Source organism: Meleagris gallopavo, chromosome 5 (genome assembly GCF_000146605.3).
Source record: "Meleagris gallopavo isolate NT-WF06-2002-E0010 breed Aviagen turkey brand Nicholas breeding stock chromosome 5, Turkey_5.1, whole genome shotgun sequence".
In the NCBI taxonomy this organism is placed as follows: domain Eukaryota; kingdom Metazoa; phylum Chordata; class Aves; order Galliformes; family Phasianidae; genus Meleagris; species Meleagris gallopavo.
The window spans coordinates 1,298,835-1,326,595 of record NC_015015.2 but is presented as its reverse complement, the minus strand read 5'-3'; the positions used below and the strand labels follow the sequence as shown (position 1 = coordinate 1,326,595).

General features: G+C 37.9%; 1 protein-coding gene across 1 annotated transcript in view; it reads left to right on the top strand.

Moving 5' to 3' along the window:
• Positions 1–27,761, top strand: part of DNAJC24 (DnaJ heat shock protein family (Hsp40) member C24) — a 29,504-nt gene continuing 1,743 nt past the window's right edge. The window contains exons 1-3 of the mRNA XM_010710695.3: positions 1–155; positions 20,604–20,742; positions 27,595–27,663. Of these exons, the coding sequence (XP_010708997.1) occupies positions 48–155; positions 20,604–20,742; positions 27,595–27,663 (316 nt within the window). The 5' untranslated portion in view covers positions 1–47. The remainder of the gene's footprint in view (positions 156–20,603; positions 20,743–27,594; positions 27,664–27,761) is intronic.

The following is a 27,761-nucleotide window of genomic DNA, read 5'->3' as shown; positions in this document are numbered from 1 at the left end:
TATTGCCTTTTCTTACACAGCACTGAGCAAACCAAGGCCTGCCAGAGATGGCCTTGGGGCAGACAAAAGGAAAGGACTGGTACCAAATCCTGGGTGCGCAGCCATCAGACAGCCCAGCAGAACTGAAGCAGAAATACCAAAGGCTGGCTTTGTTAGTAAGTATCATTCTGCTAGGTGTGCAGAACTAAATTTTAGAAACTAATAAAGTAAAAACTGCTGCTTTGATGCAGAAATTGAGTGCATCCTCACTGATGACGCCAAGCTGGGGATTGTCTCAATCTCCCTGAGGGTAGGAAGGCCCTAAAGATTCACCTGAATGGGGTGAGGCCAGGGGAACGAAGTTCCACAAGACCAAATGTCAGATCCTACACTTTGGTTACAACAAGCTCACGCAGTGCTACAAGCGTGGGGCATCCTGGCTCACATCAGAAATAGTGTTGTCAGCCAGAGCAGGGGAGTGATTCTCCCTACGTACTCAGCCCTGGTGAGGCTGCATCTCAGTTACTGTGTTCGGTGTTGGTCCTCTCGCTACAAAAAAGACATGTGGAGACCCTGGAACACACCCAGAGAAGGGCAACAGGGATGTGAGGGGTCTGGAGCACAAGTCTTAGGAACGGCTGAGGGAACAGGAACCGTTCAGTGCGGAGGAGGCTGAGGGGGAACTTACTGCTCTACAACTCCCTGAAAGGTGGTTATAATGAGATAGAGGTCAGCCTCTTCTCAGAAACAGCAACAGGACAAGAGGGAATGGCCTCAAGCTGTACTAAGGGAGGTTCAGGTTGGATATAAGAAAAAAGTTCTTCCAGATACGTTGCAGTAGTAGAATGTATAGAATGAAAATTTGGGAATATCAATTTATGTTATATTTGAAGGCTTCTTGTGCACTTTTGTAGAGTCATATTTTCAGTCATGCCTTAAGACATGAACTTAGTGTTCATATTTCCCATTCTCATAGTTTTCATATGTAGAAGACTCAGAGCTCTATGAGATTACTTCAAGTTAACTTGGTTCCTCTGTTTTAACCCCCCCACATAATTCAGACATTTCAAATCAAGAGATTACTAAGCCCACCTTTAAGAGCACGATAAGGCATATATATGATACTGTTTGATTAAAATGGCCAAATTGATAGACTTGCAGAAGTCCCAGGATTTTTTTAACTCAATTAATTTTTAAATTAAAGTTCTAAACATAACAAAAAATGGCAACCCAGAGAAGAAAGAAGGTGAGCAGACCTCAGTTTTTATGTATTCTTTTAGGTAGGCGATTTTGTAAACTAGACTACTAGTATTTGCAGGGCTATATATATATATTATATATATATGTATGTATTAGTATATGCACATCTAATCTTGCTATATTTCTAGAAGGTGGAAAATTTTCATGTAGAGACTTAACTTTAGAATTTGTGCATTTGTGATCTAAATGGTCAGTGCTCTCTGAAAAGAGAGTGGGAAATGCTAGCAAACATTAAGATTATTTTTTCCTTTTTATGCTGTTTAGCTCTAGAGGGTTTTTTCCCCCTGTTATCAGTAATGGATCTGTTTTTCTGACTAAAAAGCCACACTGATGTTGTTTTGTAGGTATTTTCTCCAAGGCAGATCTGCTGCTTGTCGGTTGTTAGTCAACATCTGTCACTATTAGCCTTTCTCTTCCAGAAGAGCTGCTTACAGACCTTTCTTGTTTTTCTATATCTTTCATATATTTTTATATTTTATATTTCTTATACTCTATGTTTTTCTTGTTTTTCTATATGTACTTATTGATGCAGCATCTAGCACATTCTACTGTCTGAAAAGGCATGGTGGTAATAAATCAATTACTTTTATACATCCTGTAAGCCACTGGCTGCAGGAGTGACAGTACAATACAGAACGCATGGTTCCAGTGTGAAAGTCATTGCATTGACCCAAAGTGTTTCATGATTTAAGATGTTAGAAGTTCATGAAAGAGAAGCCTGTGGTGGTTCGTTAGCACAAAAATACAGTCTCAGATCCAGAAACCAATGAGCTGTGGACTTCTGAATACGGGTGGAATGTATGTAGTGTTCACTACTAGTGTAGCACTAGAGGGACCTCTGTAATGCTATAATGGGATGGAAAGTACTGTGATAATGGTAGGATGGCAAAGTCTTTAACTGTAACAAATGAGAATGAGCCCAAATGTAGTAGCCACAGATAACAAAATGAAAGACAAGAGCTACTTACCTTTGGAAGGTCTCCAGTAGGTAGAAATCTCCAGCAAGAGATATTCTCACCTCCACTGCCAACCCTAAATGAGGTCTGGAAAGGGGTGGATCCTAGCTCCAGCCCTTTCTATCACTCAGGTACATTGCATGCACCTGAGATCCCCTGGGTTGGCCCTGCCTTCCCACCAGGTGCTCAATCACTGCTTCAAGCCATGACTTAGTATTTTCACTACGGCCTCTCATCTTACCTGCTGCATCCTGTTCACATGAATTAATTCCCTTTCTCCCCAGATAAAGCTTGTACTTAAGAGATCTTAGTGGTTGTACACTTCTAAGTCATAAGTTGTTAACTTAAGGTTTTCTGAAGCTGCTACTGTGTGTAGTAGTATTGCTGGAGGCAGAGGATGAGTCTGTGTGCAGGTGTTTTTGGATACGGTGGTGGTAGTGAATTAGCAGAGCAACTCCAAGTTAGAAAGCTAGGATGAATGGTGAGCACTGCCATGTACTGCCTGTTTAAAGACTTCTTGACAAATGCATGTGGTCAGCGCTTGCTATCTTAAAAAGTTTATAAAGCAACTAACATCTTGTATGCAAATTGCAATTAATATGACTTCCCTTGTGGAGAATATTCTGATCACAGATGTTCATCAGCATCAAGCATAATAAATGGTGGAATTTATTTTTAAATATAATTCTGCTGTTATAATAAAAATGGCAAATGTCTACGATTTCTTCAGATGATCTTCAGTGTTTCATGTTGAATGTTTGTTTTTTGCCATCTGCTGTTTTGTGTGTTTGTCAACACATTGTTCACTTAGCATCCTGAATGAACAGGCGGATGTAAATTTCCAAAGCTGCAAAGAATTGGAGATCTTGCCATATGTCATCTAAAAGATAACTATATTTGCAGTGATACCTCAGGATTGACTTTAACAACGCAAAGTAGTAGGCAAGTAAAAAAATGTTGAATTACAAGCTTGCAAGAACTATTTTGAAAGGGAAATTCTCTTTAAAATGATTAATTTGTAAAATATAACTTGTTTTTACTGATTCTAAAGGTTTGATGATGGAAATGGTTAATGAACCATAAAAAATGAAACCATGCAAATGTACCCTTCTTGAGTGAGCATATTTATTTACCATTCTGCCATCTTTTCATTTGCCATACTAACTTGATTCATTTGGCGAAGTCTCAATGAATGTTCAAGCAAATTATTTCACTGCAAACTCTGGATGATGTCTATTCTGTCTATAAGGATAGTATTAATTGGATACACAAAACAATACAGGTTTGACCTAAAAATAATGATTTTGTTGTTGTTATTACATTATTTCTTCTTACCATCTAAACATTTAAGTAAAAGTTGATATTTACACAATATCCTTGCAACCATGAAATTGAAAACATTGTAAAATTTTTGCATGCTCATTTGTCTGGCACCAGCACCATCTTAATGCTTCTTACTCTTTAATAAGAGCAGCCAGAAATGGCAGACTTTTGAGCACAAAGTCTAGCAATTTGATCATTAGGCTTTCCTAAGGAATGGAACTTAAATGTATGCTGGCTTGTACTTCATTGTCTTCTCTAGCACAAAGCTTCAGCCAGTGACTTCGAGAAAAAATTCAATTAGAAATGCGTATTTTGTAACCAGCACAGCTGTAATTGGCTGCCTTACATTCATTTCAAGGGGCTTTTTGAAGCATCAAAGATTCCATGTTCTGGAATGAATCAAAACAGATTTTGAGAATTATTATGTTTAAAGATAAAAATGTTAATCTTTTATCTTCAGAATATACTGATGTTTTTGAGATGTTACGTATGTATGACCTTCTTATCCATAATTACATACATTGTAGTTTTAACAAGAAAAAAATCAAATGGGTTTTTAGGAGAGACAATGCCCACCTCCCTTTTCTGAGCGTGTATAAAACTAGCAGAAGATAAAATCAGAGTAACAAAGAAGGAGAAATTACAGAAGCTTGCTGGTACAGTTTTTTTTTATATCTGTTGACCTCGCGTTTTGTGGCCAAAGAATGGGTTGCCAGATTTTGTTTGCAAGTTTTTCTGTAGCTGCTCTGCATCTGAAAGCTGATTTTACAGAGAATAAGTCACCAAACATAGAAGCTTTGTCTTGCTGAGAATCAGGTGTCTGTTCCTGTTGATGCTGATGATATTATAGGATACCTTTCAACTGGAAAAAAAATTATTGTGCAGGAAAATTATATGCTGCTGTTACAATGTATGCCCTAATCTTAAAGAAAATCCATGTAATTTGAGCAGGGAGCATGCAGGAAGCTCTTATTTTTAATATGGAAAGGAAATAAAATGTGCCACTTAACACATAGTGTTACAAAGATTATCTGTTTATCAGAAGGGGTGGTGTGTGTATATAAATACAAAGAAAGTGTTAAGATGATCACTTAATCTGTTTGAAGGAGTAGAAAATTTTAAAACAAAGAGCATTAAGCATAGGTGAGAACGACTGACAGCAGCAATAAAAAGAAAGGACATTAATAGAAATTTAATTTAATGAAGCAAAATAATTTCAAGAATTGAGCTTGTGTAGAGGAAAGACAGCTATCTCCAGAGAGAAAAGATCTATTGTGTCCTATCAGATTTATGTACACATCTGAATTTTGCAATCACAAAAAAGGCAGAGGATGTCATATATTTTAAGTCAAAAAGCTGCTTGCATTCTTACTGTCTTAAAGTCTATTACAAACTAAATTCAGTGGAAGGATGCGCCTCCTGAGGAACTTTTCAGGCTGAGTTTAAGTGGAGGATTTGAATCTCACAAACTTCAAAATGTTTTCATTTTCATCAGAAGTCTCATAACAAAAATTTCCATAGTGAAAATTATGCAGCAATACATACTGTGTTTTTCTTAACAGTCTTATAGAAAACATTTTGTAAGCGTGCCTAGTGGATTGACTCAAGTTAGTACTTAGACATCACAAAGTTTGTTGCAAAGGAATGCCTATTTGGCTCTCTGGGTAGTTTTATTTTCAGCTGTCCTTCACATCTGATTTATTGTTTATAACCTTAATAAAATACAGGTGGGTACTTTCTCAAGTTGGAACTTGAAGAATTGGTTATTAACTTATAAAAGTATTTGACAGAGCCTCGTTAGCAAATGCTGAGTTGAAACAGCTTGATTGGGTGGCTCACGGCCGTGCCAGTATTCCTGCTGCTCTTTCTAATCTGACAGCATTTGTTTAACTCCTCCTTGTGGTTTTTTGTGTGTTTTTTTCTTCTTTTTTACACTAGAGGTCATAGCAGTATTCAGTATTAAGTCTGAAGAACAGGTATTTTCACCCTGTCAGAGATCACACTGCAGAAATGGGAACTCGTATTAATCTGAATGGCGTCCCAGATTCATTGTATGTATCGCAGTGGTACTTCAAAACCAAGCATTCTGGAGATGCATGGTACCACTGCATGCAGAGATACAGACAGCCATGCCCAAGCAGAAGCCCTTGCGTGCTTAGTTGGTGTGGTGGGAGAGGTAATGTTGGCTGCAGCTGGTCCTTGAGCATTGCCTGCTCACAGTATGGTACTGACCAGGAAAACTGTTAGCCCCCATTTGGTTGGGCAGCTGGCTAATGAAATGAAATGCAGAGTGATTAACTGATGGATCAGCATGCGAATGGAAGGTGCACACTGGCCACATCTCTTATAGGGAAAGGCTGAGAAAGGTGTCCTGACTTTGCAGCACTGAGAGGTCATGGATATAGATGAAGAGAGAAGGGAATTAGATGTAGTTAGGTACCACAGCAGGAATGGGGGAATGTGACAAAATTGGTAGGTAGTACTTGAAGTACTCATTTTTCAGAGTGAGTATCCAGCATGCTGCAGCTTATATCAAGCAATGCCTCACTTTTTATTACTTTAATAAATTACTTTATGCCCCTTAAAGAAATTCAGTGCCTCTCTTGACTGATATGTGCAGTTGTTTCGTAGAATCATAGTATAGCCCGGATTGAAAAGGACCTCAGAGATAATCTAGTTTCAACTCCCTGCTATGAGCAGGACTGCCAGTCACTAGACATTCCAAGGATGGGGCATCCACAATCTCCTTGGGCAACCTGTTCCAAAGCATCAGCGCATTCTGAGTGAAAAACTTCCTCCTAATATCTAACCTAAACCTCCCCTGTCTCAGTTTAAAACCATTCCCCCTCAACCTATCACTATTCATCCCCATAAACAGCCGTTCCCCCTCCTGTTTATACACTCCCTTCAGGTACTGCAAGGCTACAATGAGGTCTACCCAGAGCCTTCTCTTCTCGAAGCTCAACAAGCCCAGTTCCCTCAACATTTCCTCATAGAAGAGGTGCTCCAGCCCTCTGATCATCTTAGTGCTCTCCTCTGGACCCGCTCCAAGAGCTCCACATCCTTCCTGCACCGGAGGCCCCAGGCCTGGATGCAGCACTGCAGATGGGGCCTGTATAATCAGTGGATATACAGATGGTGTGTATATATATCCAGGAACTTGGCTAATATAATTTATATTGGAGTAATGAGAGAAAGTCACTCACCCTGTCCTGGGCTCACAAGATGAACTCCGATGGAGCAAATTCCAGAGAGCTCCTTCCCCACTGGCAGTCAGCTCTTAAATGGCTCTAGGAGAGGTGCAGCCAGGCTCCACCCCTTCCTGCAGCACAGGAGAATTGCCTTCACCTGTGCTCCCCTGGCTGACTCATTGCTCGCCTCAGGTGATCAATCAGAGGTTCAGGCCGTAACTCAGCAGCCCCATAGAGGGCCTCACAAGAGCCGAGTAGAGGGGGACGATCACCTCCCTCTCCCTGCTGGCCACCCCTTTTTTAATGCAGCCCAGAATACAGCTGGCCTTCCAGGCTGCAAGCGCACACTGCTGGCTCATGTCCAGCTTCTCGTCCACCAGGATCCCCAAGTCCTTCTCCACGGGGCTGCTCTTATTTCATAAGTTATTGATCATAACAATAAATTAAAAATAGAATCCAAATATGTAATGTAACTATTATGGAAATTAGTAAAAGCAACACATTAATTCTTTCTTTTAACGGTGATCAGACACTGGAACAGGCTTCCTTGAGATGTGGTTGGTGCCCCGTGCCTTTCAGTGTTCAAGGGGCATTCGGATAATGCCCTCAGTAACATGCTATATCTTTGGTTAGCCTGGAAGCGGTCAGACAGCTGGACTTCGTGGTGTTTGAAAGGCTCTTCCGAGTGAACTATTCTAAGTGTGCTCTGAATGTGTTAACTGTCCCATCCTTCCTGTTTTGGCTCAGTTGATCACCGCTACTTTCTTGCCTCCCATTCAGTCCAAACGGTCAGCAGACATGAGCTCACTCAAACTGATTTGCTGCAGAAGTGAATTCTATACTTAAAAGGGCTGTCTTTAGGACACTTTTTAGATAGCTTATGTTACAATAGTAGGAAAGTCCAAGTCAAGCTTTTTTTCTATAGTCTTGTCAGCCTTTTGGATATTTTACTCCAATCTTTTACTTTTCAGTATATTAAAGTACCATTTCAAAGCTGAAAAACCAATAGTCTGATATTTTAAAAACCTACCCTTTATTGTTTATACCAGTAAATTATCATTAACAACAAAATTCAGAATCGCTGTTGCTTATTTATGACCTAAAAATGTCCACTGTCAAAAAAGCTAAAGATGAACAAGTCTGAGCAGGATCTTAGCCAGTTTTTTTTCTTTTCTTGACATTAAGTGGAAGATTATCTAGGTAGGTGTTTTGAGGAGAGGCTGATCAAGAGCTCTTTTTTTAAGAGGCAGCCATCTTCTTGCCAGCAATCCAGTAATAATTCCTACTAATACAGAAAAGCAAGGCAAAATACTATTCTCTCAGTGTATCTATTGCTTCAGTAAAAGATATTATTGAAACTCAAGTAAAGCAACCCTTGGATTATTCCTTTACAGTTGCTGACCTGTTCTAGATAATGATTTTACCTCTTCATCTACATCTCTGACTATTCTTTCATAAAATTTCGATATTCTGTCAAGACTAAGCCTGTATAGAGTGTTTATTAAATAGAAATGGTAAAAAGATCACTAATAAATTCTGTTGAGTGATTTCCTTGAGTCATCTGGAAAATGTCATCTTGGTAGTTATGAGGATACGCTGGAAAAACTGTTTCCTTGTTACAAATGAAGAAATTTGCCACCCTTTACCAACATCAACTTATAAGTTACATTAACACCAAACTATTAGTCAGTCCGGATACAATAACTTGAATAAAGCACTTGGTGAGAGTAAATCCAATCCAAGCTAGATTTTATGTAGCTATTTGGATTGTTTGGAATTGTTTGATCACCATGGCCATAACATTTTCAAATAACTGAAAGTTGAATCTTTATGCTGCAGTGATATCTCTGAAATAATGGAGTGTCTGTGTCTTTAGCAATAAGCATAGCATACTTAATGGCCTCTGATTTTAAGTATTGAGACTTCTCATGAAGTTTTAGGCTTTTTTGGTGTTGACTAAGACGTGAAATTATTGGATTTGTATCACTTGGATCTTGTTTGTTAACAGTATCTTTCAGGCTAAGCTGTCTCCTACAAAAGTAGCATGTATCTTCACGGATTTTTCATACAGATATTTTCTAATTCTGTTAATGTTTAGCTTTTCATGTCTATTTTAAAAGTTGTAATTTGATTGGTGCCTAACCTGTCATTTTGAGATCACGGATGGCTTCAAATACCAGTGATACGGAAAGCTGAAATAAATATTTAAACAAAAACTTTAGAAGTCTTATGTAAATGTTGCAATTATGTCCACTAATATATAAGCTAGTCATTTGTTCATCAAGCTTCAATTTCCACAGTGACTTCTGAAATTGAAGTGCTGGAGAGACTTAAATGATTTTGGAATCCAGGTGATAAGCATAATATTTAAATCTGACCTCTTCTACGTGTCTGTCTGTTGAGGCATTCCAAGTGAATTTGAAAATTAGTGGCATACTTTGACTTGGAGTACTGGTTTACGAAGGGTCGTCAGAGAGTGGAACGAATTCACAAGCTGCTTTGTGCTCAGCAGTCTTAAGCAGTTGCCAGGTATCAAAGTTGTTGGCTTTCTAGGCTTTAGAAAAGTCTTCACCTCGCAAGTCACTGTGTCAGCTGAAGACCCCACCTGTCTGTCTCTGCCCTTCTGCCAGATGCTACTGAGGCAAAAAATAGCATCCTGTGGGCTTCCCTTCATCCACTACCAGGCCCTATCGCATGGAGAATTCATGCCCATTTTTTTCCAGTGTTTTAAGCAGCTCTATTTTTTATAATACAAGATTTTCCCTTTGCTTCATATGAATGGTTCTTATTTGACCTACATGAACTTTGAGGTCTGCTGTGCTGGATGCCGCATGCAGAAGTGGTTATCAGTGTTCAGAAAGTGTTGTAAAGATGGATTATGATTGCAAAACATACAAGCAGTTGAATATTATGTAGGGAGCTCAGATGGGAAGTTGCCTAACAGTTTTGGAATATGGCAGACTGTAGGAGGAAAAAAGGAGAAGAATGGATACAGTTTTCACCTTCTGGTTTATCATTGAGCGATACTAGAAAAATACAATAGAACAGGTAAGGCATAAGGAGAAACTAGGAGGAAAATCCCAATGAGTGGGAATCATCCTGGAGTGGAGGCTGGAAGCAGCAGAGCAAATGAATAACCAGATCAGGTAGGAAAAGGCTGAAGTTGTGAAAAAGCTAAAAGTTTGTTTGTTTTGGGTGGAAGAAAAAGGAAGAGGAGATGGATTGAATTAATGAATCAAGAAAATAAATTCCTTGCTCTTTTGTCAAGCTGTCTTTGGATAGACATCCTTTGGGGGAATTTTAATCCACTTCTGTATGAAAAGATTGAATGTCACAAGGAACGCTTCACTTTGTTTCTCCTCTTTACAAGTGGAAAAAACAGGCTCCGCCCATGTTCCCTGCTAACTTCTGCCAATTGAGTGAACATGTTGAAAAGATTGATTGTGGGCTAGGAAAGCAAGTTTAAGACCGGGAATCGTTCTTTTCATGGAAGTGAACAAGTTTCACGTTTCAGAGAGAGTGTTTTGTTGCAAGATCACTTCAATAAGAAAAGTACTTTCAATGTAATTTTGTTTTGTGCTGTTTTAGCACGAGACCACACCTCTCTTTTTTCTTTTCCTTTCCAAATACTTGCTGGTTGAAGCTTTTCAAGGCTGAATTGTGCTACTATCTTCTCAGTTACCAACAGCTGACATGTATATAAACAAGTGTGGACTCTGATCAAGTGAGCGCACTCGTACCTCTTTATGTGGTTATACTAATTAAATACATGTATTACATCCCCGGTATTTTTCCAGATCAAACACCTCATATTTAGTCCACCTAACATTCATCTTGCACATTAGTCTTTGTATACAAGACAAGAGGATGTGATCCCGTCAGTTCAATTTAGAAAGCCTGTATGGGAGGCACTGTGAAGAAGATACTTACAAACGATTGTAAACTTTCTTTTCTTTCCGCCTCCATTCTTCATAATGGGAGTGCAGCGCAGAGACAATGAAATGTTCTTGATGTAACCTTCTACTAAGCATTAGGTGGCAGTAGTGTGTTGTATTTGGCAACTGCTTTGTCGTTTGTTTTTTATCTCCTGCAGTTTTTATTGCAGTCTAATAAGTGGAGAATACATGCATATTATTTCTTGCAGTTTTTTATGAAATACCATTCGATATTCTGGCTTTATGGGGCTGTAAGGGCAGCCATTTGGACTCTGAGATACATAGGTGAGATCAGCTTGCTCTACTTTCTGCATAGTATTCCTTCCTTTTTTTGGAATAGACAGTATTAACTGCAAATGATCTGATTAGGTGTATGCCATTACTGGCCATGCGTATTTATTTTTGCAATCTTTATCGTTTCGTAAGTTGCAGCCACTTCTAAAGTTAACATAACCTGTTAGATGAAGTATGTTATTTTATACCTGTGTTTTTCATTTATTTTTTAAGCGGTTGAAGAAAATGTTGGTAGGACCATAAATAACTTTTCATCGTAGTGTTTTTATTGTCACTCCAGATCCTGCAGAAATGCAGTTTCCTTGTGACCTTTTAGAGGTGTTTTTTTTCCCCCCTCTCCTCATCCTTCTTTCTCACAAGTAAAGAAGCTCAAGGAGTTTGGAAGGGGTGTTGCATTGTATTAATTTGGCAGGATGATCAATTAATAGAAGAAGAGCAGGAAAGTGTTGACAGAACATGCTATCTAATTAGTACCTGATGAACCATATAGGCCACAGAGCACAGCGCTTCAGGATGACTGCTATATGAGACCTTTATTTGCAAAATAAACCTGTAGAAAAACTAAAGGAATGCTTGAGCGCAGTTCCAGTGAGGGAAATTTTCTGATTTTCTATTTTTCTGATGAAAACCTTCACTTTTCACTGGTACCTTGGGGAAGGCTGAGAGTGCTTGACGCATCACAGCAATTCCAAGTACGAAGCCTTTGTTTTGTATAAGGCTTCTTAAAAATCACGGAACCGTTCATTTGTTTAGGTCTTTTTTTTATTTAAGAGGTGAATTGCAAATTATGGGACTAGAAGAAATGAATATTTAAAATAAAAGTATGCACTTTTCCTTCCTGCTTTTTGGAGCAGTGCCTGATGGCTCACGTGAAACAGTGGCAAGTGAAATTACTTTAAGAGCAGGTAGCACCACAAGGCTTTAAGGTTCCACCCTGTTTTTCTAGTATGTGTTTGAAATTGTTTTTCAGTCGAAAATTAAGTGGTTTTGTCTTGAAAGACTCAAAGTGCCTTTCCAGTACTGCCAGACTTACTTGGTACTGGGAGTAACTTTTTTCCCTTCTTGTTTATAAATATATCGATAATTAATTCATACTGTTCATTCAGAAATTCTCTCTCCTCCTGTGATAGGAGAAAAGTTTAATATTTACATGTCTAAACCATCTTTTCAAAATTAATTCATTTTTCCCTCCAGCTTAAGTTTTCTCTGTTCTACTAAAATAAGCCAATGTCTGCTGTAGAATAATTTTTCGAATAAATCACTGAGATCTTTGTAAAATATGGAAGTGTTCTTTAATCGTGACCCAATTTAATGGTTTCAGATGGTGAAGTTCCAGAATGGCCTCTTTCTGTGACCTTTCAGTGAGTGCCACAGGGCAAGGGCCGAGCGCATGTTACATTTTTTTCTTGCTCAACACAGGTGGCTGAGACGCGTATTTTTCTTAAATATAGTTACTCACAGTTTCAAATTCCAATTTAATAAACAGCTGCATCATTAGATCTTACTGTGTTCTGACTTAAATCCATGGCAGTCTGAATTCTACCAGAGTTCAGTCTTGAAGTTAATAGCCAGCACGCATCCTTTGTAGTCACTGTGTCCTGCCCACAACCAGAGTTTGGAGATCATTTGGAGTTAGTGTTCTTGATAGCTCAAATATAGTGTAGGTAATACTGAATACATATGTTAATTCTATTATGTGCTGATTTGTGGCTTGATCTATTCAGTGTGGCAACGTATGTAAAAGTAACAAAAGTGTGAACTTAAAAGTATTAGGTAGTTCCTGGCATGTTTCAGTTGCATTATAGGATTCCTTCTTTTGTGCTGTGTCCAGCTTTATATTTTGGTGCTCTGTAAATTGCTCTGGAACTTTCAAAATCTACAGTATAATTTAATAAAACATATTCTCGATGAGCCTTGTGATGCCACAGTATAGAACTGGAAATCTGCAGCTTTGCTGGGCAGTAGGGTGAAGAAGAGGACGCACTTTCTTGAGGTCTGGGGCTTTGACCAGCCACACTTCAAACTGCCTGACAGACATTTTAAGAAAGGTACCCGTTGTCAAAAACCTGAAGTCAGTGTGACCTTGCCACAGAAGCAACATTTTTCCGCTAGCTATCACATTAATCTCTTATGTTCGCACTTCATGGTAAGAGACTTTCAGATGGGCTCTTCTGAACGAAGTATTAGCAGCAACAAAACTCTTCTACTTTCCAAATCGAATCGTAGAAAGAGAGATGCTCCACCGAGCTTAATTGTCCAAACTTGATTCCAGAGCTGTGGAAATCGTATCAAGGTTGCACACTGACTTTTTGTGAAAAGAAAAAATGACAAGTTGAATACCCATCTACAGGACGTCAGCCTGCTGTATTATTTAGATTCCTGACGTGATTTAGAAGAGTTGTTGATTTCTTACATGTTTATAGATGTGGCTTAAGCACTGTGGCCATGTGGCCAGATTAAGGAATCTTGTTTTAAGAACTGTAAATTCTTTCTAAGAAGTCTGTCCACATAGTGTACAGACAGTTCGAGAAGTGGATGCAGTTGTATGACGCGGTCCAGCTCTTCCTCAAAACTTAAAACCTCTTGATTCCTGTGAGCATTTGGTCAGACCTGCACAGATTTGGTTGTTGGTTTAAATCTAGCCAAGGCTGGTGGTGTCTTAATTGCTACCACCGAGCAGCCATTTGGCCTGTGTGAGATGAATGTTGTCAGAGTACCTTCTGCAAGGCGGACATTCATCCACTGGGATCGTATCAAGAAAGTTTTCATTAATTGGTCCCTTTGTTGGCATTTGTGGCAGAGCAGCCAAAATCTGAGTATGAACAGACACTCTGCGCTGGGGGTGAGATTTATTGGCAAGTCTCAGTACAAAAAACTGGTATTTACTACATACGTTATAAGCAGGAACAAAAGACTTTCCCCTTAAGAACAGTCTGCCATTAAACTTACTCTATTTTGTTCTTCAGATACCGAAATGTAGCAAGAATTTACAGACTACAGTGGGAAATTAAGAATATTAACCAGATTTGTCCTATGTAATGTTGACTGTCTTACAGCTTTCTTTTAGCATGATGTGAAGTGTTATGATGAGCTCTGTAGTCTACAAACAAATTTACATGGAACTACGAATACTTCTGTCAGATGGGAACACTGACACAAACTGTGTCCTGACCTCGTTAGCTTAACTTGTAGATAATAACAGTCACAGTTAATAATGCATAGAGTGTATGAGAAATTTTTTTAAGCTTAGTTGGCAATTTTGATACGTTCACGTTATCTCGTGCAAGTTGCTCTTTTGTTGAAATTCTTGAACTTTGTTGTATTGCAAGAGGCATACATACTAGTAATTATTTCTGTATTTAGGCTTTTAGTGCAACACTCCTGATTAGAGAGAAATAGAACAAGACAGTTCATATCAGGTTTTCTATGTGTTTATACATATTTCCTTTAAAATTTTAGGGTTTATACTGTGAAATAAAAAAGAAGAAAAAGTCTGGTATTAATTAAATAAATAGTCATATTGATGTTGAGAGAGAGTTTGGACTCTGAAATTTGAATATATATTGGCTAATATATAGATTGACCATCCTCTCCCCCTCCCCTTTTGCCCACTCCCCCTCTGCAAGTATCGATGATGAGATTTTAAAAAGGCTTGGTAATCTTTACAATTCCAGTTAGTAGTCAAAATCTCATTCTGTTGGATTCCAATCTGTGAATTTGGAATTTGAATATAATGGCTTTTTTTTTTTATCTGAACAGTGTAAAATCCAACTGCTATGTCCACTCTTATACTCATTTAACTCTCCCATCAGTGCAATGGACGTCGATGCTGTGCACTGCTGTTATCTCTTCGTACCCAATGCTAATCCACAGTCACTTTCACTCTTGCATAGTTAATCCAGCCAGCTCTTTACATGCATTTCTCAACTACTACCTCTTCTGTTTGCAATTTTAATTCAATTCTGTCATTCACAAAAAGTGGTAGCTACGCCAGATACCAAGCAGTGCTTTATCTGCAGTGTTTGGGTTGAGCTTCTCCTGACTGTTATCATATTTCTTTGACCACTGCTTATTTTTTAATACAAATGCAGTTCTTTTTCCAAGTTCCAGGAAATACTGTAGTTGTACTGTAAGTCATGAACACTTTCTGTTACATTTATGGTAATAAAAAAAAAAAAAGAGAATACCCACCACAACAAAACCAAACAATTCATACTTTGCTAGACCTCTTATTTCTGAGTGCATTATGTTGAACAAATACTGTCAGACTGTAAATTTGTCATAGCTACTACTGTATGACTAAGATGGGGAAAATGGGAGAAGGATGCTAAGAGGTACCACGATAACTTGAGATGTTAATACTCCATCATTGTCCCATATTTAGTCACTAGATGTAGTTCCTGCAAAACTGGATATTTGAACTCATGTAAGTAAACTCTTTAAAATCTTTTGACTTGATTCACTTAAGAACTTCAGGCAAATCTCTAGCCTTGTATCTGCAAATATAGATACACATCCCTACTGAAATAAAGCACAAATTTAAGACATACCAATTAAATTTAGCAAAGTAAGAGCTCTTAGTTATCTATAAAATACATAGTAACAAATTAAAGCACTTTTCCATAGTTTAAATAAAAATCTGGCTGTAGTAGTAGTAGAAGATAAAGCCTCCTGTTTTGATGTATGGAACTGGAGATGTGGTGCATCTTTGGATTTTAAAATGAATATCCTTTTTGGACAAAACATCACCCTTGTAATTTGTCATAGAGAAAAGTACTTATGAATGAAAGTTTGACTATATGATGCACTGTAGTTATCATGTATTCCATACTTTAGCAAGAGACTACAGTCCAGCATAAAACCTATGGCTGTATGCTTCACCCCCCCAATAAATCGTCGTGTTAAGCTGATTCTCCCTGGGCACTGTAAATTTCTTTTGAAGAGTAAGTTCATTAGCACCAATAAGGAATGTACATTAAATTGATTTAACTAAAAATTTTCTGCTTGCTAATTTGAATTTGATTAAAATCAATCAATCCCATTACCTTTATTGCATGAAGTTAAGTAACTTGTACAAGCGCTAGGAGGATAGGGATCTTTGTGTGTCACCTCTGTTGCTTCATTTGTGCAACCAAAACTCAGCCAACTATCTTAGTTTCCCGTCCTGTGCCATGAGAGTTCTAAACCTCTGTTCACACTGTCATTCAGATACAGTGACCAAGTGGTCTTCATTAACTTCCATGTGGTTCAGCGATCGACTTTTCAATTCTTAAAGTGCAAAATGGACCAAACTTCACAGAGTATAAAGTAGCCAGATATAAAGACTGCAGCAATTGAGTGTGCTATATATAGCATGTTTAGGGTTCTTTCTATAAGTGATGTGGGTGAAAACCACGCATGTTTGGGAATTGTTCAACTTGCTTATGATTACAGTAATGCTAAAGCAAATGTTGCAACCACTGTTCTGAAGACAATGGCTAATAATGTAAGGCAATGCACTTACCAGCTGCAAGAATCAATAAGAAGTTAGTAGACTAGTAGTTTACAAGCCTGTATCAGTACATGATTGATGGAGTAATTTTTGGAAACAATCTACAAATTAATTATTTTGTGAATAAAACAATATTAACCCTGCTGAGAAAAAAAATTAAAAAAATTAGTCTTTGTTTTTTTCTGTGATATATATTGAAGGCAGTAGATGATCATAATGAAATAAAATTACTAGATATTCCATGAACTACTTCTAAACATTTGGATATTTAGATCTAAACTACGAGCTGAACTATATCTCATTTGCCAGGGGAAATTACTCACTGCACCCAAACTGCAGCAATGCACAGTTTGGTGCATATTAACAGTAAGACAGTTCAGTACCATCACGTAGGTGTATTAGAATGGTACTGGAATTGAAAAAGTACACAAGGCTAAATTTGTATTAGGCTGCTTTTCTGTTTCTCTGCAGCACCAAAAATTGGACTGAGTCTTCAACAGATGATGTTTAATGTGTGTGTTTTCATATCAGCTGACTTCGAAGTCGATGTTTTTTCAACTGTTTTCAGCAGTTTTAAAAAGTAAGAAAACAAATCAAAAATCTGAACCCTTACAGCAAGAGCATGAGTCCACAAGTGCTACCCATAAACAGGGAGTAAGCAATACTCTATATGTGTATAATGTTTTTCTGATATTGAAAAGATCAGGTTATACATTTCCATTAGTTTAACACCATTATTAACTACAAAGCATCATATACTGTAAAGCAGTACCGATTCCACATAGTCTTCAGCAATAAAAATTAGCTGGCAAATCACCTCAAGTAATGGTTTGAAAAGGAAAGTTAGATTCTAGCTTTCTTCCTCCTCCGTCAGTCTCAGGAAGACATCCTTATTTGTTTTTATAAAGTTCTATTAAGGAGTAACACGTTGGTAAAAGTTATTGCTGGGTTCAGAAGGAAGACTGTCCAAAAGTAAACACATGAATGATCAGCAAAAAGCTATTTTTATGGAAATATTGTTCCTTCAAAAACACTGTGCATATGTAGCTAGAAAGATAAATATAGCCTAAGTGCAGTAATACAGCTGAAAATAGTGCTCAAGTGGCAAGTATGAATGACAGGAAGATAATCTGCACAGATTTTGAGAAGAGATATTGTAGGAGATGTTGTAGGCACTAACGTTCTGAGTAAGAACTTACAACTGGACACACGTAAGGAAGACGAGCAATAGTTCCGTTTGTGTAGGAGGAGACAAGTCGAGTAGAAAACAGGCTTGTCTGTTTTCATCATACAGCTTGTAACGTGTTCACAGCTGAGATTAACCTAGAAATAAAGCTGAATGGGAGGAGGAGATCAGAAACATACATCAGATTTAACCTTCCTCAGAACAAAACTCCTGGCTGGTGTTGAGGCAGCTCCTCTGAAGAGTAAACTGGAGAGGTAAAAGAATTGGAAGCATGGATATGGCATTAAGAATGGAAGAAAATGCCACAACAGAGTTTGATTAAAGTCTGAAGCACTGACAGATCAAGAGCACTCTGCATAAAGGGCAGATCTTAGTGGGTTGGTTGAAAGTTTGCCAGTGTTCTCTGTGGCTGGTGTCTTGATCTGCTGATTAGGGTCTAAAACGGCTGGAAAAGAGGACACCTCATTTGTTACCTTACAGGTGAAAGAGGACCGTGTGGGTAGCTGAATCATGAATGGATTTTTGCTTCAAAGGAAAGTATTCTTGTATTTTGATCCGCAAGCTGGACAGTAGGAAAAGGGAGTCAATGAGAACAGGTCCAAAACAAGTTCAAATGAAACAGGAAATTAAAGGTTCAAAGTGAAAGAGCAGAAGTCTCTGGATTTTTCTTGGCGTAGAGCGGAAGGCTAAGTTTATCAGATGGTAGCAGAGTAATAGCTCCAGGACGAGGAGGAGAAAATACTTTCAGAAAGCATGAAGATTTAATCAGCAAATGCCCTGCAATATAGTTATTAATTCTATAGGAAAGAAAAGCTGAAGGACGAACCTGAAGAGTAATGAATCTTAACACTTCATTTAAGAAATGAACACAATAGCCTTTTCTGCATTCATTATTATTTTTCCAGAGTATTTTTCTGACACTTCCAAAAATATCTTTCAGTCCGTCAGTTTTAGTGTAGCAAAGGAAAAGAGTAACCAGTTTTGTGGGGTGCTTTCTCAGGTGTCCTTGGCAGGAGAGAAGCTGCTGATCGTAGTGCTGTTTTGGGGTGAATCAACTTTAAATAATAACATCTGAATTTTTAGAATAATTCATTAGTATTTTTAGGTAAAATTTTGCTTTGAGGATTAACTGCGGAATACCTACCTAAAAATATGTTTATATTTTTAAAATATCATGGCTCTGAGCAGCCTGGTCTGGTATTAAATGTGGAGGTTGGTGGCCCTGCCTGTGGCAGAGTGTTGGAGATTCATCATCCTTGAGGTCCCTTCCAACCCTGGCCATTCTGTGATTCTGTGTGATTCTGTAAAAGCAAATGATGGAAGCCTTTAACGTGAACTGTTTTGCCTCATATTCTTATTAAGCACTGGTTATAAAAGCAGACCTTCCACATGTGATATATAGCAAATTGTCAATTAAAATACAATTGGAAAAGCTGTGGTTTCAGAAAAAATGGATTTGAAAAACGATGCTTTTAAATAGCTTTAGCAATACAGTGTGATGTATGACAGCAGAAGCCTGAGTTTAGTGCCTACCAACTAAAGGTATAATTACTCATTTTCTAATTGGCTATTTAAAATACTGAATATAATTACCTCCTTTTTGTTTGTTTGTTTGTTTTTGTTTTTCTGCGGCTTAAAATTCTGTCATCTTCAGCTGGGGAGGTAGAATGGGGATATCTGTAAGTAAACTCTCAGATCACAACTGCTTCAGTCATATTTTCAGCAAGTTGCAAGGCAGTGTTTAGTCACAAACACGGTGTACATGGAAAAAGATACCTGGAAAAAAGTTGAAGATGAGCATTTTGCTCTTAGGTTCAACTTTGTTGAATTAAGGATTGACACAGATAATACCCATCAGTGCAAATGAAAGTTACATCTGCTAGTGCCCAAGTGGACCCCTTTCAAATTTTGGATCTTATAAAGCACAGACTATGTTAATATTCTGGTCTTTCCGTATTGAATTATAAAGTAAACCAATGGAATTCAGTTAATCAGAAATCTACTGAAACACTTGTCTAAGAGATTTTTCCAAGTCTGACAACATTCGTTGTACAACTCAGAGCCCAAACTGATGTTAGTACAAAGGGCAGAAGTTAAAGCTCCAGAATAAGGGATATCTTGAGGTGAATTAGACATACAGGAAGGTGGTGCTCTGAGGATTACTTCTCAGTAGACATTTGGACCAAAAAGAAGACAGAATGCTCTGCTGAGAACCAGTACTTACAAATGGTTTAAAAAGTGATACCATTTCAATTATTACTGCCTATATGATGTAGGCTTTCTTGCAGTTATGTCCTTGAATAACCATTTCTTAATAAAATGACATACTTTCTGTAGCCAGTGATCCATGACTTTAAATATTTGGAAGGGCTGTTGACTCACTGAACTGGAAGAAATTAAAGATGTTGAGGCATATTTTCAAAAGTAGAATTACATGTAATTCATAAATTACATTTCATGTATATTCTTTTTACTGTTTGAAATAATAGTTAAAAAGCCTACTTACGTGCAACACATTATTCAGTTTATCTGTAGTGGAGTTAAATAAATGTTGGTAGCATAGCTGAAATCAGCTACGAGTAATTTTACAAAGATGTTAGCACCTACATCATCTCCTCTTGTTCCTGTGTTAGAGTCCTTGCACGTACCTATTTCTGTTTGTAATAGTCATTCTCTCTCTAGGTAGTGTCCATAAGACCAATGATTCCATCAGCAAATTAGCCAGAAAATGCCGTCAGTGCACATGGTGACATTTGTGCCACTGGTGATTTGGTTGCCATTTTACTGGTCTAATTAAATGGGCAGTTTTCTCTTGTGCCCAGAATCATTGTCTCCCTTCCTTTGGCACCTTAGCTCATACCTTTCTTTTTTTTTTTTCCCTATCCTTTTAACTGAATATCAAATGCATTATTGATTGTTCCTCTTCCACCCCTTCTCTCTTCCACTCCCCTCAACTTTTTTTAATTTTTTTTTTTTTTGTATTGGCAGTATCATCCAGACAAACAGAAGGCAGATGTGCCAGCAGGAGAAGTGGAGGAGCGTGTGCAGAGGTTCATCGAAATTGATCAAGCGTGGAAAATTCTAGGGAATGAAGAGACAAAAAAAGAGTATGACCTGCAGCAGCGTGGTAGGTTCCTGCCAAGGAGTGCTGTAGTGGCAGCAGCTCTTTAAATAAGCAGGGTCTGGGAGTAGTAGTGAGATGGTATTTTAAAATGCTGTTTGTTGCTGAACCAAATGTTTCTTTCACTCTTGTCCTACTTTCAAATGTGGATCCATTATTTATAGCTTTTGCTACACATACATTAGATAGTGAAAACACTGAATTGCCTCCAACAAAACATTAGGTGGCGTTATTCCTAATAATTTGAATATGGAATTTACACTAATTATAGACCTTATCCCTTGCTATTTTATTAAGGCAGCTTCGTTAAGTGTTCTTCGTTTACTTCTTTTTTAATTGAAGTCCCATGCTACATTTCATTGCAGTATTTTAGATGCAGGCTTTGTTTAGTTTATATCTAGTGTTCAGTGTGTATGGTATGTAAGCACTTTGGAATCGTCACGGCACATTCTTCCTGGCTGTTTGTTTAAGGTAGCTCTCATAATTCGTCTGCATTCTAAATTGGTCTAAAGCAAGTTTATAAATAATAATCCAGTATAACACATTAACTAGGCAGCTCTAGCATGCATTTCTTTTTATACCTCTCAGAAAATAGCTTCTTAAAACAGTGACAGGCTGTTGTGAGAAAGAAAGGGGGGAAATGTAGGTCAGGTCTGTCACACATGGGCTACCATTACATGAAGTGATAGGCTGTCTTTCTGCTCTGGCCTCGGGATAGGAGTCCCTCAGCCTTCCATTAGAACCTTCAATAAATGTATATCCACCCTACATGTTAATGGGGGGAGTCAATAATAGTGTACTGCCTGTGGGGAAAACACTCAGTCGCACTCTGCAGTAACACACTCTGGTCCAGCATTGACGTGTAGCCACCACCACTTCTGAATGTGTCTGATAAAAGCCCACTGTCTCTGCAGCTTGTTATTGAATTCTCTTCCATTGTACATTGGCACACCATCAGACCTTTCTCTCTTGTGCTGATTTTAACTCCCCTGCCGCTGCGGATAGCAGAACTTTGAGAAACAAAGGCTTAGTCATTCTGGTAGATATGCATCACTGCAGGATAAAAAGAGTGATATATAATTGTACATGCCCAGTATGAATTCTCTAGTTAAATAATCTTGTATTTCAGGCTTTGTCTGGGTTTTGAAAAGAGGGTGGGAGGGGTTAAAAAAGAAAAAAGTAAATAAATATTTAAGAAGAAAGGAAAAATTGATCCTGTGCTAATTTCTTATGTAAACAGTATTAAGATCCATCCTAAATAACTTATCTCAGTCTTATTTTTCTATTGTCTGGTGTGGTGCCAGAACAGGAATTTCTGTTCTCATTGTACTGCACTTGAAGTATCAGTTGTGTCTTCCATTTTCATTAATTACATGCGCACAGAAAAAAGATGAAATTTTAAACATCAAGCTGCAAGTTTTTCTTATATATAGCCAATTTTACCTAAATTTTAAATACAGCAAATATCAAATTTTCATGGATCAGGTAAATCTATTAGCTAAGGGGAATTACATGGAGATTTAATAAAGTACTTAATATTCCCATTGTATTTAAGGACATTTCTGTACATCACTTCTGACAAAATTTTATTTTACAGTATTTTGGAGGTCCTCTGTATTTACAGAGACTCCTCTGCATCTAGACGAGTTACTCTAAAAGCCACCTCGATGTTTTGTTGCTGTTTTTAAAAGAGCAAAGAAAGAAAACAACTTCTTTACACGGGTATTTGGTAATGGTGAGGAAATAGGATGGGCATATTGCAATACAGAGCATCCTATTCAAAAAGGACACAGGGTTTCAAACTAAGCCAAACACACAACATACACGTGCAGTGTCGATGCATTCTTTGTAGCATGTTCCCTAGCAGCAAAATGACAACGAAATAAAATCCAGTTCTTTGGATGCCTGTCAAGATGCTTCTGAAGTCATGATTCTAGACAAATTTGTAGCCGCTGCTGTAAGGGCTCACAGAAACAAAGGCACTGAGACAGCAGCTAAGGGGAATAGTGATGAGAAAGATAATATAGCAAGTTAGTAAGACCGCAAAGCCTAGGAAGCAGAATCTGAAGGATGCCAGTGTGCATGTGCGTGTATGGCTGCCAGTCAGGAAGAAGTCCCCTGCACTGCAGTCTTTTCCCCATAGCAGATATTGCTGATCTGTATGTACCTTACTGTGTTAGATAAAATCACTGTTAATGACTTAGCTTAGGTATTCAGTGGCCTGAGAAGTTCTTAGAAGCTTGAATACTATGGAGTCTACGGTTTTTTTTTTCTGGTTGTGGGGTTTTTTTGAAGTCTTTGAAAATAACAAGTAAATACGCTTTTGTATCTTAGTACTGCTTTCCTCAACAGATTTTCTCCTTAGAGACTTTCCATTATTTGTTTGGTATTCTATTTAGAAAAGAGGAATATACATTTAAAATCAAACCTGACAGTAGAAGTCACCAAAAAGCTTCTTGGTGAGTTTAGGTTGCAAACTACTATGAAAACTGCAGAACAAGTTAAGTCAATTGAGCCTTGAAAGTTCACGCTTATGTCACAGTTTGAAAGCACAAAAAACTCAGACTCACTGAGATAGGAAGGGACCTCCATGGGCCATCTAGATCAGTCTGGAAGCCGGCACAGATCAGTTGCTCAGACCTTCTCCAGTCTTGTTTTGATTTCTCTAATGATAGAGATGTCACAGCTTTTCTGACAGCCTGTTCCAGTATTTTTAATCAAGTTAAATGGAAGGCTCCTTGCATCTTGTGTCCCTTGCTTAGCATCCTTCTAAGAAGTCTTCTCATTAAGCACTGAGAGACAATGAGATGCAAAACGTGTTCTTGGCTTCTGTTTGTATGCTGGGTCAACCCATAACCATATTGGTAGGCGACTGGAGTTATTTCTGAATGTCAGTACTTTGTACTGGGGAGCCTCAAACTGGGCACAAGGCCTCAGATGTAATCTCAAAAGTGTCAAGAGAGAACAATAATAAAAATGACTCCCTAAAGGTGCTAGGTGCACTAAGCAGTGCCCTGCTAACTTGTACTGATCCTGCTGTCCACTGGAATCCCAAGGTCATCTCCTGGACAACTGCTTAGTGGCCAGTTGTCTCACAGAGAACTGTTGCATTTGGATATTGCAATCCAAAAGCAGGACTTCATCTTTGGGTTCCTGCCAGCCCTTTCCTGTATTCAAGGTCCCTTTGAAGAGGGGGGGAGGGTTAGTTGTCTCTTGTTACAAAAATTCCTTCTTAAAAAGCACTTAAACCAAAACTAAGCTTTTTGCATGGCCATTAATTTGAGCCTTTAGTGTGACAGAACTATATGTCCATCTCTAGCCATGGATTTTATGGCTGTATGGAACACAATCCCTCTACTGCAGCTCCTTGGAGTACGAGTGAAACAGTATTTTATTTTATTAATAAAAAAAAAAGGTGTTTTGTTTGGAAAAAAAAATTCAAATTAAAGCATGCTTATTTTAAATTATGTAAGAGCCTCAAACTTTAGTAATTATTCGAAAAATAAATAGACCATAAGGAGAAAAAAGAAAATTCTGTAAATATCCAGGCTTTGGGTACTGTCATGACAATATTGATTGACAGTACATATCTTGAACTTGGGTAATTGTAAGTGTTTATCTTGTTTTTTAAAGAAAAAAGTCAATGCTAAAAATAGACAACAGTTAGAGAAATTGTTCTGGTATTATGAACATCTTTACTATTATCATTTACTATTAACTGTTAAAGGAGTTAAATTTCCATTTACTGCTTGCAACCTAAAACTCAGCCTTAAATAGACCAAGAAATATTTATTGTATCCTCAAGTAAAACTTAAATACCTTTCCTCTTTTACAATTTCTGAATGACCCAGCAAGGGCTCTAGTAAAGCTTTACTGAACCAAGCCGCTAATAGTTATTTAATGTTGTTCTGTAGCCTGAAAGAATCTCAGTAGATTTTTCCTTTTAATCTCTTTGAATTGCAGGCTCATAAACCTCTCTGATGAGCCTGCCAGTGTTTTCTTAGATCCTGCAGTTGAGACAATGGAGCTGCAGAATCCTTTCACCTCTTGTTGTCAGACAAATCCAATAGATGGCAAAGCCAGGCAGGCTGTACTACTTGTGAATTAAAATTTGTTTTTCAAGTTAGGAAAGATAATTCAAGTCTTCACAGTTACCCACTCCCAGGAATGTTTCTGAAAGTGCAACTCTGTGCACAGAGTTCCACAGATTGAGCATAAGTTGCCTGTAAGTAAAGCTGCCAACTATAACTCAGTGCTGGTAAGGACAGCATTCCTAAGTAACCTTCTCTCACTGATTTTCTTCAGAGAATCGTAAGAAATGTGGCTGTGAAATACGTAATAACAATCACGTAGCTGAAACAAGGAAGAACACAAGAAACGAGTACACTTGGTGAAACCACTAGGTTATATTTCTGGTTCTAAGTTCCCCAACTCATACTGAGCTGTGCTTCTACGTTAAAATAATTAGCCAAAGCTATTTGTGCTGTCCTGAGGTATTTTACATTCCATAGTACATTGAATAGGAGAATAAGGAAAATAAAACAGCTTTGTTCAACTCTGGAGAATTAAGTTTCTCCAGTTCTGATGCAGACAAGCAAATAATTGCCGCATATAAAACTGACAGAGCAATCGCTGGGTTATGTGTTAAGTCTGGGGACTCAAGCCAGTTGAGACTACTAATTGCAAATGAACATCTTTTTGAAATACCAGGGAGTCTACTCAGGTTTGGGCTTTGCACTAGGAAGAACAATTTCAGTTCAGACAGGAAATTATCCAAGCAATGAATTGTACCTGCTGATGTTTAAAATACACCATTGTGTTTTGAAGAGTAAGGTAGCAGCAAGCAGGTGATGGTGCTCCATGGTAAAGAAAGAAATACTCCATTATTTGATTAGATAAAGATCAGAGATGTGTAATTTTTCTGGAATATTACTGGAATGTTTAGGAATAAATGGGAACAATAAAATAAGTAGTGTTAAAATTGCAGTTCTCTTCAGTTCCGATCGTCAGCACCTGGGAAGTTCTTGAGTTACAATTACTGCCCCTAATTAAATGTTGTTTTATTAGAAACCAAGTTTTGTGCAGTATTTCTCTAAAGTTACAAAATTTTACTATCCAAATCACATGGCTTGATTTCCGTCTCTCCTGTATTCTTAAATACCCTAACTCTGGCTTCTTGGTATCATTTGTGTTAGTACAGTAGTGAACAAAATAAGATGCCTTCTCCTTTGTTGTTTTTTTTAAACGCTAAATGATGACTGAACAAAATCTGGAAAAGGTCTGGAATCAGGAAATGCGTCCAGGAAATTCACCAGGATACAGAACTGTGATCCCTACTTTGTGTCCTTGCTGCTCAGGTCTATTTATTTTCATAGTGACATTTTCCAAGGACAGAGAGTTTTCTTATCTGAGTAATGCTGTATCCAAGGAAATGCACATCAGACTTCTCAAATCACAGCTAAAGGAAGTAGTTAGGAAGTTTCCTTCTTTCTTCTCTTCAGTCCACAGTAAAGAGCAACTACACAGTAGAAGCTGGGAAACCATTTAGAATACCTTTCATCTGGTGGTTAGGTAAGGCCATCTCCTGGCAATTAAAGTAAGTTATAATCTGGACCTCTACTTTTTTCCAGCCAGAGCTTAATAAGTAGATGTAGAATAAGAAATTCTCTGTAATTTCACTTTTTGTAGAAAACAGTTGATGGCACTGCTTTATCATAAACTTGTGTTCTTAAATGAGAAAACCCACTTAAAAACTCACTGATCAAAGAGAAGGAATTTTCTTGAAAACAACCAGACTTAAACATGGAATATACACTAAGCTACTGAGTCTTGCAAAATCTAAGATATTTCTGTCAATATGCTGAAGGTCAGTTTCAGGCACACCTGGTTCTTTACAATGAGAAATAACAGCACTTGTAGAGTTGGAATTTCCATGTGTCAGGCAGCATTTGGGAGGTTTTGTGTAGTAAGTTAAGTTTGTTTTTAATAATACCTTTTATGGCTTCACTTGTAGCTGAACAAAATCTGACACCGTCAAATTGGTGTGAACTCGGGACATTAAATGTACATGTGCTGATAAATTTGTATTTACACTGATCAGTTAGTGGCTGACAGTTTGAGTTGTACTGCACCCTTCTTCCTTTCGTGCTGCACTCAATGTTGGGTGAATCTAGGGGATCAAACAGCAGTAATCTCACATGTGCAGACTAGAATTGATGTTCCTTCTGTATTAAGAATCTCTTTATTGGAGAAGAACCCCTAAAACTGTTTTTCATTTATCTTTTGCTAGGAATCTCATTTTGCAGGAATCATGGCCTTCTTCTAACAGTTTTGTGCATAATGGGATGTTTTTCTTTGGCTTCTCACAAAAGGAGAACAGGTTATGCAGAGAAATAGTGAAGTCCTGGGGTAACCTACTCTAGCTGACCCTGCTTGTGCAGGGGGGTTAAGATGGGTCCTTTCCAATCTCAACCACTTTGGGAATCCACTCTGTGGAAAGGACAGGTAAACACACTTACAGTAGAGCTTGTTGAAGATCATTTATAGCCAGACTTTTTAAAGGCACTCACATCAAATAAAAGTTTGGCCCTAATTTCATGTAATTGTTTGGGATACGCACGAAAACTGTTTCCAGCAGCGTTTTAGTAATGCATCTCCATCATATGAATGTCCTTCAGAAATTCCCTGGTTTATGCAGGAAAATGGAAATTTAAAAACAACTTTTTTAACTGATGACTAGGTATGACCAGATTGGTAGGGACCAGATTTACTGCTAGGAGTAAAAGTGTTAATTTACTAGGAAGAATTACTAACGTGTATGTTATCTGAGCTGAGCATTTGTCACTATTTTCTTTATAGAAGATAATCTGACCAAAGAATGGCCATTACATGCACGGATTTATCTTCAGGATATGTCCTGGATTGAAGGTATGAATGCTTTCTTGTTCTTAGTACCTTTCATTGTCACATAAAACATTTTCCATCTTCTTCTGCATCTTCTGCCTTTCCTCTCTCTCTTTTTTTTT